Source organism: Saccopteryx bilineata, chromosome 1 (genome assembly GCF_036850765.1).
Source record: "Saccopteryx bilineata isolate mSacBil1 chromosome 1, mSacBil1_pri_phased_curated, whole genome shotgun sequence".
NCBI classification, from domain to species: domain Eukaryota; kingdom Metazoa; phylum Chordata; class Mammalia; order Chiroptera; family Emballonuridae; genus Saccopteryx; species Saccopteryx bilineata.
In genome coordinates this window covers 17,691,739-17,708,208 of record NC_089490.1, presented here as the reverse complement: position 1 = coordinate 17,708,208, position 16,470 = coordinate 17,691,739, and the positions used below count along the sequence as shown (strand labels likewise).

The 16,470-nt window shown below is 59.9% G+C and overlaps 2 protein-coding genes across 11 annotated transcripts in view; one reads left to right on the top strand and one right to left on the bottom strand.

Moving 5' to 3' along the window:
- Positions 1–7,114, top strand: part of MOCS1 (molybdenum cofactor synthesis 1) — a 40,579-nt gene extending 33,465 nt beyond the window's left edge. For 3 of the 5 annotated variants that reach the window (XM_066241530.1, XM_066241672.1, XM_066241748.1), the window contains 5 exons: positions 16–128; positions 564–674; positions 3,082–3,202; positions 3,701–3,748; positions 5,611–7,114. In XM_066241530.1, the coding sequence (XP_066097627.1) occupies positions 16–128; positions 564–674; positions 3,082–3,202; positions 3,701–3,748; positions 5,611–6,347 (1,130 nt within the window). In that variant the 3' untranslated portion in view covers positions 6,348–7,114. Of the gene's footprint in view, positions 1–15; positions 129–563; positions 675–3,081; positions 3,203–3,700; positions 3,764–5,610 lie in introns of all 5 variants that reach the window. The other 2 variants (XM_066241842.1, XM_066241612.1) reach the window with 2 other exon arrangements.
- A 564-nt stretch (positions 7,115–7,678) lies between these two features.
- The window catches only part of DAAM2 (dishevelled associated activator of morphogenesis 2), a 111,867-nt gene continuing 103,075 nt past the window's right edge, over positions 7,679–16,470 (bottom strand). For 5 of the 6 annotated variants that reach the window (XM_066241019.1, XM_066241263.1, XM_066241199.1 and 2 more), the window contains exons 21-26: positions 16,290–16,458; positions 16,014–16,121; positions 14,654–14,714; positions 13,068–13,199; positions 11,407–11,577; positions 7,679–10,664 (exon numbers count right to left, since the gene is read on the bottom strand). In XM_066241019.1, coding sequence (XP_066097116.1) covers positions 10,440–10,664; positions 11,407–11,577; positions 13,068–13,199; positions 14,654–14,714; positions 16,014–16,121; positions 16,290–16,458 — 866 coding nt within the window. In that variant the 3' untranslated portion in view covers positions 7,679–10,439. The remainder of the gene's footprint in view (positions 10,665–11,406; positions 11,578–13,067; positions 13,200–14,653; positions 14,715–16,013; positions 16,122–16,289; positions 16,459–16,470) is intronic. The other variant, XM_066241415.1, reaches the window with a different exon arrangement.

Sequence of the window (16,470 nt, the reverse complement as noted above, 5' to 3'; positions counted from 1 at the left end):
CCCCACCCAATACAGGCAACAAGTGGAACTTCAAGAAGATGGTCAGCTACAAGGAGATGCTGGACACTGTCCGACAGCGGTGGCCGGAGCTGGAGAAGCTGCCAGAGGAGGAATCCAGCACAGCCAAGGTTGGGACAGCCTGGGGGCGGGGCCACGCGCAGGGCGGGCGGGGCGCAGCGGGGCAGCACAGGACCAGTTAAGCAGGAGGCAGTCTGGTGCCAGCAGCCCCCCTTTCCCTGCTTAAAGAAGCAGGCCTGGTGTGGGACGGGGTTAAGTGACTTGTGGGACACACTCCCGTGAGCGGTCAGTCTGCTCTCCCGGCGGGCCTGCTCTGGCCGTGCTGCCCACAGGTCCCGGACCCACCCTCGGCTGGTTTGTGCTCAGGCAGACGGAACCCACGGATTCGTCCCAGGAGTCCTGTTGTCTGAGGCCTGGTGCCCTTCCGCAGGGCTGCTGGGAGGGGACTGTGTGGGGAGAGGGCTCTGATGGGGTGGGGGGGCGGCGAGCTGGCTCAGCGGCCTCCTCCCGCTGCCCCTGCCTGCCCATCCTCCTCCCTCTCCCAGGCCTTCAAAATCCCCGGCTTCCGAGGCCAGGTCAGCTTCATCACCTCCATGTCCGAGCACTTCTGTGGGGCCTGCAACCGGCTGCGCATCACAGCCGACGGGAACCTCAAGGTGACAGTCCCTTCCCCACTCTGCGCTGACCGCCCTTCCACTGTGCCCCCATTGCAGGGGGGCAGCAGGCCCACGGGTGGCTGGTGAAATAGTGGCGGATTTGAGGAGGTCCTGGGAGCAGCGGGGAAGGTGAACTTGTGGCTGCAATGGACCATCACCCTGATCCTTGGGTCCCGAAGTAACTTGCAGCCCCTTGGAAACTGCTTTCCAGGACTGGGTGCTACCACGCTGCGGGAGGGGGGGGGGTGGTGTCACTGCACTGACCCCAGGCCAGGGGTCAGCTCTGAACGGGCCTCCATTCCTCACGTCTGATGAGCACGTGCGGTGCATTCTGCCCTGTGGGGACTGAGAGGGGGGCATAGACTCGCCCCCGCCCTCTGAGGCCCACAGGTCATGGGGGGGGCGGCCTGGAGGGAGCCTGAGGCTGGCTGGGGCGGGAGGGAGGCAGGAGCAGGTGGTTCTGGGGTTCACCATAGCGTGGCAGGGTGGATTAAAGTGGGGTACGGGAGAAATGTGTGGGGCTTGGGCCCCAGGCGGAAGGGGCAGTCAGTGTTCTGTTGACAGAGGGTGTCGGAGCAGCGATTCTGAGCACGGGAGACATGGTCCCTTTCACATTATAGGAAGAATAACCCACAGGTTGAATTTGGAAATAGGGAGGCTGATTAGGTGGCCATTTAGTGATGCCCCAGATGTGTAAGCGTGTAAGTGGAGGATGGGAAGAAGAACAAGGGAATTTGGTTGTGCAGGTGGAGGGAGGAGAGAAAGACATCGGAGTGGGGGGCTGACTTTGGGACCTGGTTAGGACGGAGGTGGGGGTGGAGGGTGGGGGTGAGAGTGGGTTGGGTTCAGAGGCATCAAGTTTAACATCCAAAAGGAATCATTCAGCGGTTGTTAAAAAGCTAAAGAGACTTTTCTGAGCTGGGGGTAAAATTGCCCTGAACTGCGGGTGGCGAACCCGTCAGGGCCCTGCGGGAAATGGAAGGGGAAGGGAACGGGCTGAGGAGCCGTTGGTGGTGCTGGCTGGGGGGCCTGTGAGGGGTGCGGAGACTCCGCGGGCAGCAGCTGTGCCCACCCCTGGGGGAAGAGAAAGGGGAGGAGGTGGTGCCACTGGGGCGTGGTGAGGCTGGAGGCTGGCAGAGGGGCCTCCGGGCTGATGTTGTTATGGCCTCTTTCCTCTCTCCCTCATCTCCCATCAGCCAAACCCAGATGGGCCCGGCTGGAGGGGACCCTGAAAGGCGGAGTCCGGGCGGCGGGGGGGGGGGGGGGGGGCTCTGGTTGCAGAGAAGGACAGAGAGGAGACCATGGGGCTGGTGGGGGAGGGGAACGGGACTAACCAGCACGTGAAGCGGTGTCACTTCTGCTTAGATTTCACCCCATCTTCCCTGGTGGTCTCTGCCCTCGGGGCTCCTCAAACCTCCTTCTGTCTCTGAGTCCACAGTGCCTTGTACGAAGCTGGCACACAGTAGGTGCTCTATCAGGTTTTGTGGGAGGGTGGCAGGTGTCTTCCCTTCTGAACCTGCCTCACTTTCCCCCGAGTCCCAGAGCACCCGGACTCTCTTGGAGCCAGGGATCCCCGGGCCCCAGCGCCGCCAGCCTCTGCTGTTCCCCAGCAGTCGGGCAGGCAGTGGTGTCCACAAGACAAGGGACCCGGAGGGACTGAGGGGAACGGCGTGTGCACGCCATGCCTGGGGGGACTGCCAAGAACTCGGTTCCAGATAACCGGGGTCCTCTCATGGCCTTAAAGAGGCCGTCCCGTGAATGTCTCAGGAGAGGGCACGGGTCGGGATTTCGATGTGCTGTCTCTGTTGGCAGCTCTTTAAGTTTTTAAAGTGCCCTCTACAAGCTGAACGCGACATGATCGTAAGTCAGAGACAGGCCTCGGGTGTCTGACTTTGCTTCCCGCCCTCTGGCCTCTGACTCCTGCTCAGCACCTTCCGCCCCTCACTGGACCCCGCCATGAGAGGCCTGGGCGCTGGGGCTCAGCCCGTGGGGCTCTGGGGTGGGGACAAGGCCCAGGTGAAGGAGGCACGGTCTCACCCCGTGACGCCCCCTGCAGGTCTGCCTCTTTGGGAACTCGGAGGTCTCCCTGCGGGACCACCTGCGGGCGGGGCTCTGGGGTGGGGACAAGGCCCGGGTGAAGGAGGCACGGGCTCACCCCGTGACGCCCCTGCAGGTCTGCCTCTTTGGGAACTCGGAGGTCTCCCTGCGGGACCACCTGCGGGCGGGGCTCTGGGGTGGGGACAAGGCCCGGGTGAAGGAGGCACGGGCTCACCCCGTGACGCCCCTGCAGGTCTGCCTCTTTGGGAACTCGGAGGTCTCCCTGCGGGATCACCTGCGGGCGGGGCTCTGGGGTGGGGACAAGGCCCGGGTGAAGGAGGCACGGCCTCACCCCGTGACGCCCCTGCAGGTCTGCCTCTTTGGGAACTCAGAAGTCTCCCTGCGGGATCACCTGCGGGCGGGGGCCTCCGAGGAGGAGCTGCTGGCTATCATCGGGGCCGCGGTGGGCAGGAAGAAGCAGCAGCACGCAGGTAGGGGTGGATGGGGAGGCGGGCTGGGTGCTGAGGGGTCACCCCCAGCAAGACGGAGGCTGTGGTTTGGGGTGAGGGGACAAAGAGCCTGGCAGGGAGCTAGGGAGTCTCAGCGTGGTCCTCGCTCCCACTCACGCCTGTGGGACCCCGAGACTGGGGGTGGGGCGATGGTTCTCCTCTTTGGGAAGCTGGCACAGCAGAAACTGTACAGGAGAGAGGACCTCAGGTTCTCTTGGGCTATTTTGTCGGGTGGGGGGAGGGGCGTGCCTTCGCCTCTCTGCTCCCACACGTTGGTTTCTGTCGGGGGACCCGCCGTGGTGTCCACAGACTTCTGGGCTCATGGGTGGCCCTGCGGTGCAGTGGGGCTCTGTCAGTGCTCGTCAGCGAGTGCACATTCAGGGGTCGTCACCCCACTGTGTCCGTGTCGTGTCACTGACCTGTCCCCTCTTCTCTCCCCTTCCCCGCTCTCCTCTCCTCCCCTCCTTCCCTTGTCCCCAGGCATGTTCAATATCTCCCAGATGAAGAACCGGCCCATGATCCTCATCGGTGGGTGACCCAGGAGTACGTAACCACTCACCCTTGTCATTGGGGTTCCTGTGGGGTAGGGCCCTGCCGTAGGGCACCCCTAGACCCTGCATTTCATCCTGATGTGCTCAGTCTTGTTTCTCTCGTTCCTCCTTCAAACTTACTGCTTCTGTTCTCCCCTGTGCACGGCTCCCTCTCACTGAACACGAAATCGGGGTTGGGTCCTCCAGATCCATGACCACTAAGTTGTTCCCCGAGTACAGAGCTCCTGGTTAGGATAGAGACCTTGCCTGCACTCTAGAATGTTCCAGCCTGGGCATAGGTACGGGTGTCCCTCCCCTCTGCAGTGTGGGCCACTGCGGGCACAGCTGGACCGGGAACACCCACCGGTCAGTGTGCCAGTTAGCGCCCCTGGTGGGCAGAGCCGGGACAGCAGGCTGAGCATGCTGGTCCCTTGTGAGGGAGGGCACAGCCAGGATGTCTCCTTCCCCATCCCGTGACTCCGGAACTACGGGATTAGGACGTCTCATTGCATAGGATGCTTCACACAAGAGCACCTTTATTCTAGCTGTATGTGGGCTCCCGCCTGGGGAGCTGGCTGGGCCGCAAGGAGCTTCAGGGCTGCTGCTGCCCCTCTGGTGCCGTGCCCAGACTAGAGCAGGCGGCCTGGCCCCTTGACCGCAGCCCGATCTGGGCCCCTGAATGGTACGGCTAGGCGAGAGCAGGCAGTGAGAAAACTGGGGGAGGGTACTTTTCCACAGAGGCTGGCGCAGAGCGAGCCCACAGCCGGGGGGAGGAGGCTGCACGGGGCAGGGAAACCAGGGACCACGTTGCACACCCGCCGCCCGGAGGGACGGGCAGCCGAGGGCTCCGTGGGAAGGAAACGCGATCGGTGGCGTGGTCCCGTGTTGAGCCAGGCTACACACCTGGATGGCACGCAGCGCGGGTGCCTCAATGGCGCCTTAGGAGGGAGGCTGTGTCTGACATTGACCAGGTAGGGTCCAGAGCAGGATGCAGAGCTGGAAGCTGGGGGACCTTCTGCTTCATGAGTTGTGTGGTCACTCTCCAGGATCTAGAGTAACTAAACCGTCTGGGTTCTGAAAACCCAGGGTTGCCCAGAGCAGGGCCTCTCAGGCCCTCCCCCGCGTCCGAGTCCCTGGCGGTCCTGCGCGTCAGACGTGGCTTTGGGAGGGCCGGGTGGGAGTCTGCGTCTCTTAGCAGCTCCCGGATGGCACTGCTGCTGCTGGCCCGCGGACCACCCTCTGAGGGGCCGCAGCCTGCGGGGTTCCCAGGCCCTGGGGTTCCCGGAGCCCACGGCCATTGGAATCAGCCTGTCCTTTTCTGTTCGTGTCTGATGTCCTTGAAGAGTCTCGAAGGACACTGTTTAAGTAGATTACATATTTCCAGTCTGTAAACAACATGATTGATATGAACTCTTCATAGAGACTGAAGCTGAGAGGAGCCACAGTAGGTAATTCAGGCTGAAACCTCACTTAGTTTTCTTTTAGGAAAATGAAGAGACTGGAGAGCTCATCTGATCCAGGCTTCAGTCTTTAGACCTTAGGTGTTTCTTAAGAGAACTTGGGCAACAAAGTTTTTGTGAGGAGGGGAGCCCAGGACACCCCCCACCCACACCCCTCACCCTTACAGGGCAAAACCTGAGGGCTGTTTGTCCCTGTGGCCCCTGCTAAGAAGGCCTGTGTGCTGTGTCCCGGGGACCCTCGCTGGGTGCCTCCTGCCCTCTGTTCTCCCTCTGCTTTGTGTTCAGTCCCCTCCCCCAGTGTGGGAGAGGGGCTCGCAGGGGGCAGGGGAAGGGTTGGGAGGACAGGCGGGAAAAGGAACGGCCCTCTGGACTAAGTTTTCCTCTCCTCCTTCCCTTCCAGCGTTAGTTACGATGCTCCAAGATTCCCCACCAGCCATTCCAAGCATTTCCTCCTGGGACCCACTCGGCGTTCAGGGTCTGAGACACGGAGTGAGTTTCTCCAACCAGATGGTGACTTTGTGGAAAGGAGACCGGGTGCTCCGGACCCCTCCCCTCGCCCAGCGGAGACACTACTGTTCCCGCCCAGACTCAGACACCAACCCAAAGTGCCTTAGCCCCACGTCCCGGGTGCCAGCCACCTGCTCAGGATCCCTGCCAACCTCGGACCAACTAACCCACCTGGACGCAGAAGGACGGGCAGCTATGGTAGATGTGGGCAGTAAGCCCGACACGGAGCGGGTGGCCGTGGCCTCCGCCATGGTCCTCCTAGGGCCTGTGGCCTTCAAACTCGTCCAAGAGAATCAGCTAAAGAAGGGAGATGCCCTGGGGGTAGCCCAGCTGGCCGGAGTCCAGGCGGCCAAGCTGACCAGTCAGCTGATCCCTCTCTGCCACCACGTGGCCCTGAGCCATGTCCAGGTGCGGCTGGAGCTGGACCGTGCCCGCCACGCCGTGCTGATCCGGGCGTCCTGCCGGGCTCGGGGCCCCACCGGGGTGGAGATGGAAGCCCTGACCGCAGCCGCCGTGGCTGCCCTGACCCTGTACGACATGTGCAAGGCTGTCAGCAGGGACATCGTGCTGGCAGAGATCAAGCTCATTAGCAAGACCGGAGGTCAGCGGGGGGACTTCCACCGGACTTAGACCTCCTACCCTCTCTCTCCATGGCCCAGCCAGCTCAAGAGATGGGATGCAGTTTGGGCCGAGGGAGACGTCAAGTTCCTTCAACCCTGTCGCTGTTTACTGTCCCCAGGAGGGCCCCAGGTCAGCCCGCTCCTCACTGCTGGATGACCTGTGATGACTCGCGAGGCTTCCTTTTAGACAGGAAACCACAGGCCCCTCAGCCTTCCAGCACACTGGGTCACGGGAGGGGTCACAGCGAGCAATGCTAGGTAACCGAAAAACCAGCTGTCTTGTCTGCAGACTGTCTTGGGGCCACCAGTTTCAGTGTCAAACCTGTAGCTTCCACTTCCCATGGTGGGCTCTCTTCTGCTGCCTCCCTGGGGAGAGGATAAGGGCTCGCCAAGCAGAGGCTCCCCGAGGGGAAAGCACACTACAAATGTCCAGTTCTCTTCTCAGCTTCGCCTGCCCGAGTCTGGGGCCCCAGCCCGGGCCCCCGTCCTGCCGCCCGCCCTGCATCCTCAGAGTCTGGGTCCCTTCCAACTTGCAGGTTTTCAGTGTAGCCACTTCACCATCCTGCCTGCTCCCTCACCTCCGCCCTGTCCTCTAACAGGACACACGTGGGCTGCGGCCCCGAGGATTCCTGACCAGCCACTCATGCCCCACTGGCCCTGTGCCTGCTGGCCCACCCGTTCCCCACCCCTTTCCTCGGGAACATATCAGGGAAAGACGAGAGTTGAAGATTGCCTTCGCCCTCACAGCGCACAAAATAAAGCCTTGATGCCAACTTCGGAGATGCAGGAATGAGAACTGTCTGCACAGGGCACACGGCTGCTAGGCTCTCGTGCCCACTCCCCGGGGAAGCGGAGCAGGAAACAGGCTGGAGGCTGGAGGGGCTGATGCTCCGTACACCCCCACCTTCCCTGTGGGAGAAGTTAGGGGGGGGTCATGAAGCACACCATCTACACTGGAACACGTGGGGGTGCCTGGAGCTCCCTCTTGCTGTTAGAGATCGGGGTGCAATTAGAGGTTTCTGGGTCTCACAGCCCCACGCACTGGGCTTGTTTGCTGGGTTCCGTTAGCGTGGATAGGCTTCCTTGGGTCTGCTGCCCTCAGTGACCCTCCGCCTGCACCCAGGTGGGCTGGCGAGTGTTTGACAACCAGCTCTTGGAAAAAGAAAAGGCCAAGTTCCCAGGGGGCCGATTTCAGCCTGTGGTTCCATGTGAACAGGCCTGCAGAATTCCCGACAATGTCACACCAGAGCTCTCAGAGCTGGTAGGAGCTGCTCCAACATGCCAGCGCTGTGCCCGGTCCCCAGCATGCTTCACCCCCTCCCGGGAAGAAAGCACAAGTACAAGGCAGGCTGGGAGGGTGGTATGGATTTAATATTTTTTAGTATAATATATTCTTATAAAAAAAGGTGCAGGTAAAAAGGACGCTGCGATTTCATACATTAGCCTCTTCTGCTTGAGCTAGCTGGTGAGAACAGCCTCGGCACTGAGGTCACCCTGTGGTGGGGGGTGATGGTCACTGCGCCCCAGCTGAAAATAGGATGCGGTGGGGGAGAGCTTGGACTAGGCCCGTCCCCAACCACCGGGAGAATTTTCTCCCGCTGCCCTAAACACACCTACTTCCATCCTGGGATGGAACCGGGGCTGCTGCTCAAAGGGGGCGGGTTGCATTAGGTTAACTGGATTTTACATTGGACACAAAATTAGACCACGGGAGAAATTCACCCAAGGGTGGCAGCAATGGCGGGAAGAACACTGGGAAAAGACCAAGGCACAAACGGGCAAGCACACGTAACGTATCAGGGACCAGCTCAGCTGTCTCCGTGGTGCACTAGCAATGGTCTGTGGTCCAAGGCACTCTTGGAGATCTGGCTGGCTACAGTGGTGTCTAGGGCCAGAGCCACGGGCCAGATCTTGAAAATAATAAATAGAGAAGGAAAAATCTTTGGGGGTGAGAAACCAGAGCCCTGGAACAATGTATGTGTCCTCTGTAAACAGTTAAGCCAAACCGCTTGTATGCGTCTAGAACAGCTTCCATATTCCTTGTCTTGCGTGGTGCATATCCAGTCTTCCACAGTGGCTGGGAATGCCAGGATTGGATATGGCTGTCGGACCAAAGTGGAGCCCTCCCATGTCCCTGCCCCTGTGGGTTAGGTTGACCCCAGCCAGCTTGGGAGAGGATGTTCAGAGGCTCCACCTACAACCTTCCCATCACCCCAACGCCAGCAACTTGAGGCGGGGGCTCCTGGGTGTTCAGATGGGGGTACCAGCTCTCTGCAGCTGCTCTTCCTGGAGGCCCTCACCTCGCCCTCCCCCTGGGCTCCAGGATGGCCTCTTCACACACGTCCTGGCCACACTCACGTTTGCTCAGATCCCTTCCCCTCAAACCAATGCACATGCTGGGTTCACCAACCTCGCTTCTTCCTGGTGAGCTACTCTGGCCCTACCCCCAGGACTCTGATGTGCAGGAAACACAGCCAGCTGAAGAGTGGGCCCAGCCCAGCCTGTCTGCCCGCAGTAACCCTGAGCCCTGAGCCGGAGGGGTAGACTGGAAGGTGAGCAACATAAAGGGAGGGAAAGGAGGGCGAGGAGCCCTTGGATGGGGTGCAGGCAGGCAGGCAGGCGGACACGGAGGACGAAAGGTCAACTCTACCGGGAGAAAATGTATGGAAAAGACGACCCTGGATGGAGTTGACCTCACCTCCCTTCTTTTAGAAGACGGAACATTTTGTTTCCATACAGCCAGCAGCCCACCCACTTAAAAGGGACAGAATGGAAGGTGGGTGTGAACAGGAGGACCAGAATGGGCCCCTTGGCAGTCAGGCTGAAGAACCAAATCAGGTACCAATGATGGGGGTCAGACCCCCGCCAGCCTCCCTGCCTCGGCTCTTTCAGGCAGTGCACCCCCAGGGAAGTCGGCCCTTCCCCCACCCCCATCGCCCCAGCTTCCTCTGCTGCTCTGGCCCAGGTCTGAAAGCCACAGAGACCCCCTCAGAGACGGCATGCAATGCAGAAGGCAGCCCTGGCCCTTGGGACCCTCTCAGGAACTGACACCCCAGAGCCAGCATGGACCAGACAAACACTGATGGTTTGAGGTGGTCTCCTGCACACTGGACACGGGGTGTGTGTGTGTGGGGGGGTGTACTATAGCTTCTGCCCTGAGGCTGATGTCAGAAAGAGTGGGAGTCTGAGGAATGGGAAGTGATAGGCCAGAAAGCTCTGAGGTGGGCAGGGCATTCAAAGGCTGCCCTCTGGTGAGGGGTTGGGAATCCTAGCCAGTATGTGAGGTCGGTCTTGCCTCAAGACCATGGTCCAGGGAAGGGGTGGGGAGAGCTTCCCAGGGTCCCTGCGCCCATGGCATGAGGTGTGGTGATGAGCCGGGTCTTTGTGGGAACCCTTCCCTTACCAGATTTATCGAGTACCCGATAGCCTGAGCCGTGGGAACCCAAAGGTGGGTGTTCCGGGATTCTGGGTTAGTCGATGGGCAGGAGGGAAGGAAGGGAGACTTGGGGCATGCAAGAGAGGCCGAAACGAGCTGTGGTGAAGGGCACGGGCCCTGATACTCCGCGCCCTGGTGACCAGTCCCTGTGTCGTCCCAGCATCTTTTCTCCTGGAACTTATCTTGCTGGAATATATAGTGCCTCGTCCTTTTCCATCGACAGGAAGTGTGGCTCCCGGTTCAATGTTCCGTTCAGCTGTCCCTCTGGGGATGGGAGCCTGGACCCTCTCACTCTGGCTCTGGGGGTGCCCACCCCCCACCCAGACACTCCCTGCTGCACGGGAAACCTGGGGAAGGTCCGTGGGCCTGTCCGGTCTAGACCTGGAGCAGTCTGTGCCAACATGTGGGTGCCCGCACTGGGGTGGGCCTGCCCGGGATGCCCGCGCCAGCCTCGGGGGCGATCCCGGGCCGCCAGCAGAAAGAGCGGGGAAAAGAGGAGGCCGGAGGAGCCCCTTCAGGTCAATGTGGTGGACGCCTGGTCCCACCGCACACAGCCCCACCCCGGACCCAGCCCAGGGCTCTCGCCCCGCCCCGAGCACCGACTCCTCCCCTCGTTCCCTCAGTCCGTCCCTGTCCCCTGGCCTCCTGCTGTGGCCAGGCCCCAGGTCAGTGATTTAGCCTGTTGATGGCCCGCTCCCGGGTGACCTCCAGGGCCTGGTTCCCCGACCGCTTGCGGCTGCTTCGCTTCAGCTTGCACAAGTCCTTGTCAAAAACCTCCCCCGAGCGCAGGGCGGACACCAGGTCGTCGAACTCGCCGCCCTCCTCCAGCGAGCCGCCCGTGTGGACCTTCCGCTGCCGCTGCCACCGCTCCCGCTCCCTCTGCTCCTTCAGCTGCGGGGAGAGGGGGGAGACGCAGGGAGAGGGGGACGCGGAGAGTGGGGGGAAACGCGAGGAGTGGGGGGAGACGCGGGGTGGAGGGGGACGCGGGGGGAGGTGCGGGGAGAGGGGGGAGACGCGGGGGGAGGGGGACGCAGGGGCGGTGGGGGGAGACGCGGGGAGAGGGGGGAGATGTGGGGTGGAGGGGGAGACGTGGGGGGAGGGGGGAGACGCGGGGGGCAGTGGGGGGAGATGCGGGGGGAGGGGGAGATGCGTGGGGGGGAGACGCAGGGTGGAGGGGGACGCGGGGGGTGGTGGGGGGAGACGCGGGGAGAGAGGGGACGCAGGGGCGGTAGAGGGGGACATGGGGGGGAGACGCGGGGAGAGGGGGAGACACAGGGAGGTAGAGGGGGACGCGGGGTGGGGGGAGAGACGTGGAGAGAGGAGGGAGCAGCCAGCATGAGACAGAATTTACAAACCAGTGTCCCCCCAGCCGGGGCAATCCCTCCTGAGTTGCGCCCTGATGTTCATGTTCACCAACTGCCCCACTGCCCTCCTCCCGGGGCAGCCTGGCCTGCCCACCTCACATGTGCTCCCCCTCAGGCCAGGGAAACCATGCTCTCCCCTCCGGGATTGGCATCAGCCCCTACAGTGTTTCTGAGGCGCTGCCCCCTCAGCAGACACCCCGCCACTGTCCCCTGCTCTGTAGCACCCTACTCGGGCCTGCCTGCCCCTTGGGCCCTGCCCGGCCGCTCACCATGGCTTCCATGCGCGCCCGCCTCTCCTCCTCCTCCTTCCTCCTCCGCATGGCCTCCAGGTCCTGCCGGGCCTCCAAGAAGGCCTGCAGGAAGGTGTCAAAGATGCCAAAGAACTCATCTGGCTGCATCTTGCTGTCCTGCTCCCCAAAGTGCATCAGGGCCTTGGAGAACTGTTGGGGGAGAAGGGGTGTTAGGGAGTCGCCCTGAGCACCGTGGGCCGGGCCTTGTGGTTAGCAGGGTGCCAGCCAGAGCGGAGCTCAGTCCAAGGCTGGGGGCTGTTAGCATGAAGTCACAGCTGGAGAAAGGGAGACCCCCTTTATCCTCAGGGTGGGGACAAGGCTGAAGGAAGGGTTGGAGGCAGACACCCTGGGGTTGTGGGGGAGCCAAACTGGCTGACGAGAGTGCCCAGAGCCACTCTGGATTTGTGAGGCTGTGGGTGTGAGGTCAGGAACTACAGCCCTTGGGAAGGAACTGCCCGGTTAGAAAGCAGGACCTCAGAAATCACATAGTTAGTCATTGGGCTAGTTATTTAACCCTTCTGTGCCTCAGTTTTTTCATCTGTAAAGTGGGGATAATAATAGACCCTACTTCACAGTGTTGTTGAGGGGGTTAAATGAGTTAATAGATGTAAAGTGCTGGCTATAATTCTATGTGCTAGGCACTGTTCTGTGAAGAGAGCTACCATCTCTAACCCACTCGAAGTCCTCTAAGAAAGGCCTCACTATTCCAGGTGTGCTCCATGGACCAGCCTGGGCATGTCCTGGGAGCTCATTAGCAAAGCTGAGCCTTGGGCTCCATTCCAGGCCTCCTGAAGGGGGGTGCACACTTTTTATTTATTTATTTTTTTTGCATGCAAGACAGGAAGGGAGAGAGATGAGAAGCACCAACTCATAGTTCCATCACTTTAGTTGTTCATTGATTGCTTCTCATACGTGCCTTGACCAGGGTACGAGGGTGCTCCAGCCGAGCCAGTGACCCCTTGCTCAAGCCACTGATCTTGGGCTCAAACCAGCAACTTTGGGCTTCAAGTCAGCAGCCTTGGACTTTAAGCTAGTGACCTTTGGGCTCAAGCCAGTGACCAGGGGTCATGTCTATGAGCCCCCACTCAAGCCAGCAACCTTAGGGTCTCAAACCTGGGACCTCAGCGTCCCAGGTTGATGCTCTATCTACTGTGCCACCACCAGTCAGACAGGACATGCACTTTAATAAGCCTCCCACAGCTGAGGTCCAGGTAAGGTTAATGTGACAAGCAGGAAGATAGCAACTGATACCAAAGCTAGCTCGAGTTAGGATTCTAACTCAGCCACATCACAGCCAGACAACCTTGGGCCAGTTACTTAACCTCCCTGGATCTCAGTGCAGTATCTGTCGAAAGGGCTAACAACCTTTGAGCGATCCCATAAAGGAGGTAACGAGACAAAGGTAGACCACTAATGGGGTGCCTGACACCTCCTGAATGGACTAGGATCTCTGCATCAGGATGCTGTTGCTCTTCTGTGGGAGCGAGGAAAGGGTCATTCCTCAAGCCCCGTGATCAGGCTCCATCCTGCTCAGCCTTCTGGTAGGAATGGGGGGAGGAGCCCTGTCTACAGAAGGCGGAGCTGGACAGGGGTGGGGCGGGGTGGGGCCAAGGGTGAGAGGAGGCTTGGGGCGCCCTCACCTTGTCCCTGGCCTCTGTAAGCTGGTCCTCCAGCTCGGAGAAGCTAAAGCTGGAAACCGTGATGAAGTCACTCATAACTGGGACAAACTTGTCACTCGGTTCCCGCACCTGGCGTTGCTGATATTCCAGCTCCTGGGGACAGAGAATGAAGGGCTGGTTAGACCAGTGCTGGGACAAAAGTCGGGCTTCGGGGTTGCCACCCCCTCCCCCCCGCCTGTCAATCACAGGACATGGAGCATCCTCTGGAAGAGGGAACCCTCCAGCTGTCACGATGTAAAGGGCAGCAAGGACTGAGTTACCGACCAGTCCACCCTGCTTCTATCCTTCCCTCGCCTACCCTGACATCTCTCTCTCTAGATCCTTGCTACCCAGCACGTGGCCTTTAAATTTGGGAAATTTGAAGAAATGCAGACTCTCAGGCCCTGCCCCAGACCTCTGGAATCAGAGCCTGCGTGTTAACGACACCCTCAGGCGGTCCGTGTGCACATTCCCGTGTGAGACCCATTTCTAAACCCCCTCACTGCTGCTGCCGCCCAGGGACCGCGCTCTGGGCAGCACCTTATACACTGGCAGCCACCCTGGCCTCCTCCCCCATCACAGTGGCAATGAAAGGCTCTTTTCACAGGAAACTTCGTTCTCTAAGCTCATTCTCTCCTCACCTAACAACCCCTCCCCCAGGCAATCAGTGAAGACAGGGAAAGGTCTTTAGTTCCTAGGGCAAAGGATTGCAGACATCCCATGCGGAGCCAGCCTAGCCCAGGGCCAGAGACGGTATCGTCTCAGAAACCAGGGAGCAGGAATCGAGGTGACCAGAGACCTGGGCTCCAGAAGAGCTGCAGCCCCTGGCTCTTCTACTGGCCGGGAAGGAGATAAAGAGATGTAAGGCAGGAACTCCTGGGGACAGTGGCCCCCAGCGTCACACTACCCTACCTGCCCCTATCCGGCTCCCTAGGGATGTGGGTCCTCTTTCCCGTCTACTGGGATCAAAGTTAAGCATGTATCTGTTTTAGGGCTTCTTCCACTCCACTGTCCGAGAGACGTATTGGACAGTGACCTGGCTAGTCTCAATGTTCCTTATTGTGAGACTAAAAACGGAATTTTTTTTTTAAGTGAGAGGAGGGGAGATAGTGAGACAGACTCCTGCATGTGCCCTGGCCAGGATCCACCTGGCAACCCCCGTCTGGGGCTGATGCTTGAATCAACCAAGCTATCCTCAGCACCAGGGGCCACGCTCAGATTAATCAAGTCACTGATTGCGACAGAGGAGGGGGAAAAGGAGGGGGAGAGAAACAGATGGTAGCTTCTCATGTGTGCCCTGACTGGGAATCAAACCTGGGACATCCATACACCCGGCCAAGGCTCCATCCACTGAGCCACTGACCAGGACCAACAGACTAATTTAATCCCTGGATAATCCAGTCATCCTCCCCTGAGGGCTGACTCTGTGCTAGCCGCTGTGCCCATCGCTCTATCACCCCAGGCAGAGGTTTTGGGCCAGAAGTGCACCAGCCAGGCCTGCTGTCTGGAGGCCCGCCGTCTGCCCCAGCAGCCTCCCCTCAACCCCAGGCAGGCGGAGCTGTACTCACCACCTCCACTGCTCTGAGGCCCTTCCTGAGGTTGCCCACCTCCTTCTCCAGCTCAGCCAGGCTGTGGAGAGACGCAGAGGGAGGGAAGGGAGATGAGGGTGGTCCGGGCAGGGGGGTGGGCAGGGCAAAGCCCAGGGGCCTGCGCCCCAGAGGGAAGGGAGATGAGGGTGGTCCGGGCGGGGGGGGGGGGGGCAAGGCAAAGCCCAGGGGCCTGTGCCCCAGCCCCGCCTTGGCCACCGGCACGTGGCGCATCACCGCCCCTGGGCACTCTGGCCCTGCTGCTACAACATAGCAGGGGAGAAATGTGCTCCACTGGAGCCTTTGAATTCAGAAGTGTCAGGCTGCTGTTAGAGGGTTTCTAACACACGGCTCTGGCTTGGATTTATTTGTTTTTTAGCACCAGGTAATATCTGTGAACTCTTACCTTACAGGTATTATACTTGCACGCAGAAAGCTTTCGATGCATATTAGCCATTTAACACTGCGTTTCTGCTAATTCTATTGGAGATGTTTCTATCGGTCTCTGTGTGTTGGGGCTCACTCTGACTTCTTGCCTGTAGCAGATACCATTGGCGCCCCACCCATATCTCCTCCTACCCTCCATTGTAGTGCCAAGTCCTGACTTCCAACTGTGAGCACTTCTACTAGGGGTCAGAGAGTAATGCCCCACCCCCTGAACCCTCTGCATTAGGGATGGTGTATGGCAGGGGTCCCCAAACTTTTTACACAGGGGGCCAGTTCACTGTCCCTCAGACCGTTGGAGGGCCGGACTATATAAAAAAACTATGAACAAATCCCTATGCACACTGCACATATCTTATTTTAAAATAAAAAACCAAAACAAGAACAAATACAATATTTAAAATAAAGAACAAGTAAATTTAAATCAACAAACTGACCAGTATTTCATTGGGAACTATGCTCCTCTCACTGACCACCAATGAAAGAGGTGCCCCTTCCGGAAGTGCAGCGGGGGCTGGATAAATGGCCTCAGGGGGCTGTAGTTTGGGGACCCCTGGTGTTCCCTCACCCCTTGGGAAAAATATGAAGAGGGAGTGTCCTACACTGTCTCCCACACTCTTCTGGAGGGCTCCTGAAGCTCCCGATGCCCCCAGTGGTAGCCGGCTGAATTACACTTCCGCTATGGGCATTCTTCCCATCCCTGGCTCATCCTTCCATCACCCCCTTTGCTTCCTGGGAGCCTCTCTGAGATAAGGATTGAAGAGCCAATCGTCTGTCTGCGTTTGGCAGACCCTGAGACCCTGCCCAGTCCTAGTCAGCCCAGAGTAGCCCCGAAGAAGGACATTTAGACGAGTGTGCATGAACACAGCGACAGGGACACCTCGGGGACACCCCTCACTTGACTTTGGCGGCTTCCGGAAGATGCTGCAGCTCCGAGGCCATGTTCAGGATGTCGGGGAAGTGCTTCTCCAGGATCATGATCAGGTAATGGAGCAGAGAGATGTTCCTGCAGAGGAAAGGCAGGTGAGGGAATGAAGGGTCAGCAGGAAACTCGGGAGAGGAGTTACAGGAAAGAGGCCACGGGCTGGGTTAGAGATGGAGGGAGGGGCAGAGGGGGAGAGGAGAGGAGGCAGGTGGGGTGTGGTGGCGGCTAGGGAAGCCAGCGGGGTCCCACCTGTCAATGCTGGACTTGGTGTCGGCGATCTTGTTGAGGCTCGCCACCCGGAACCCGTAGGCGCCCCCGCGCTGCCCTTTGTTCATGAAGTTCCCGACGGCCAGGATGACCTCTAGCATCTGCTTTAGACGCCTGCTGCGGATCAGCTCCCGGGAGGCCAGCAGGATGGCTGGGACAGGGG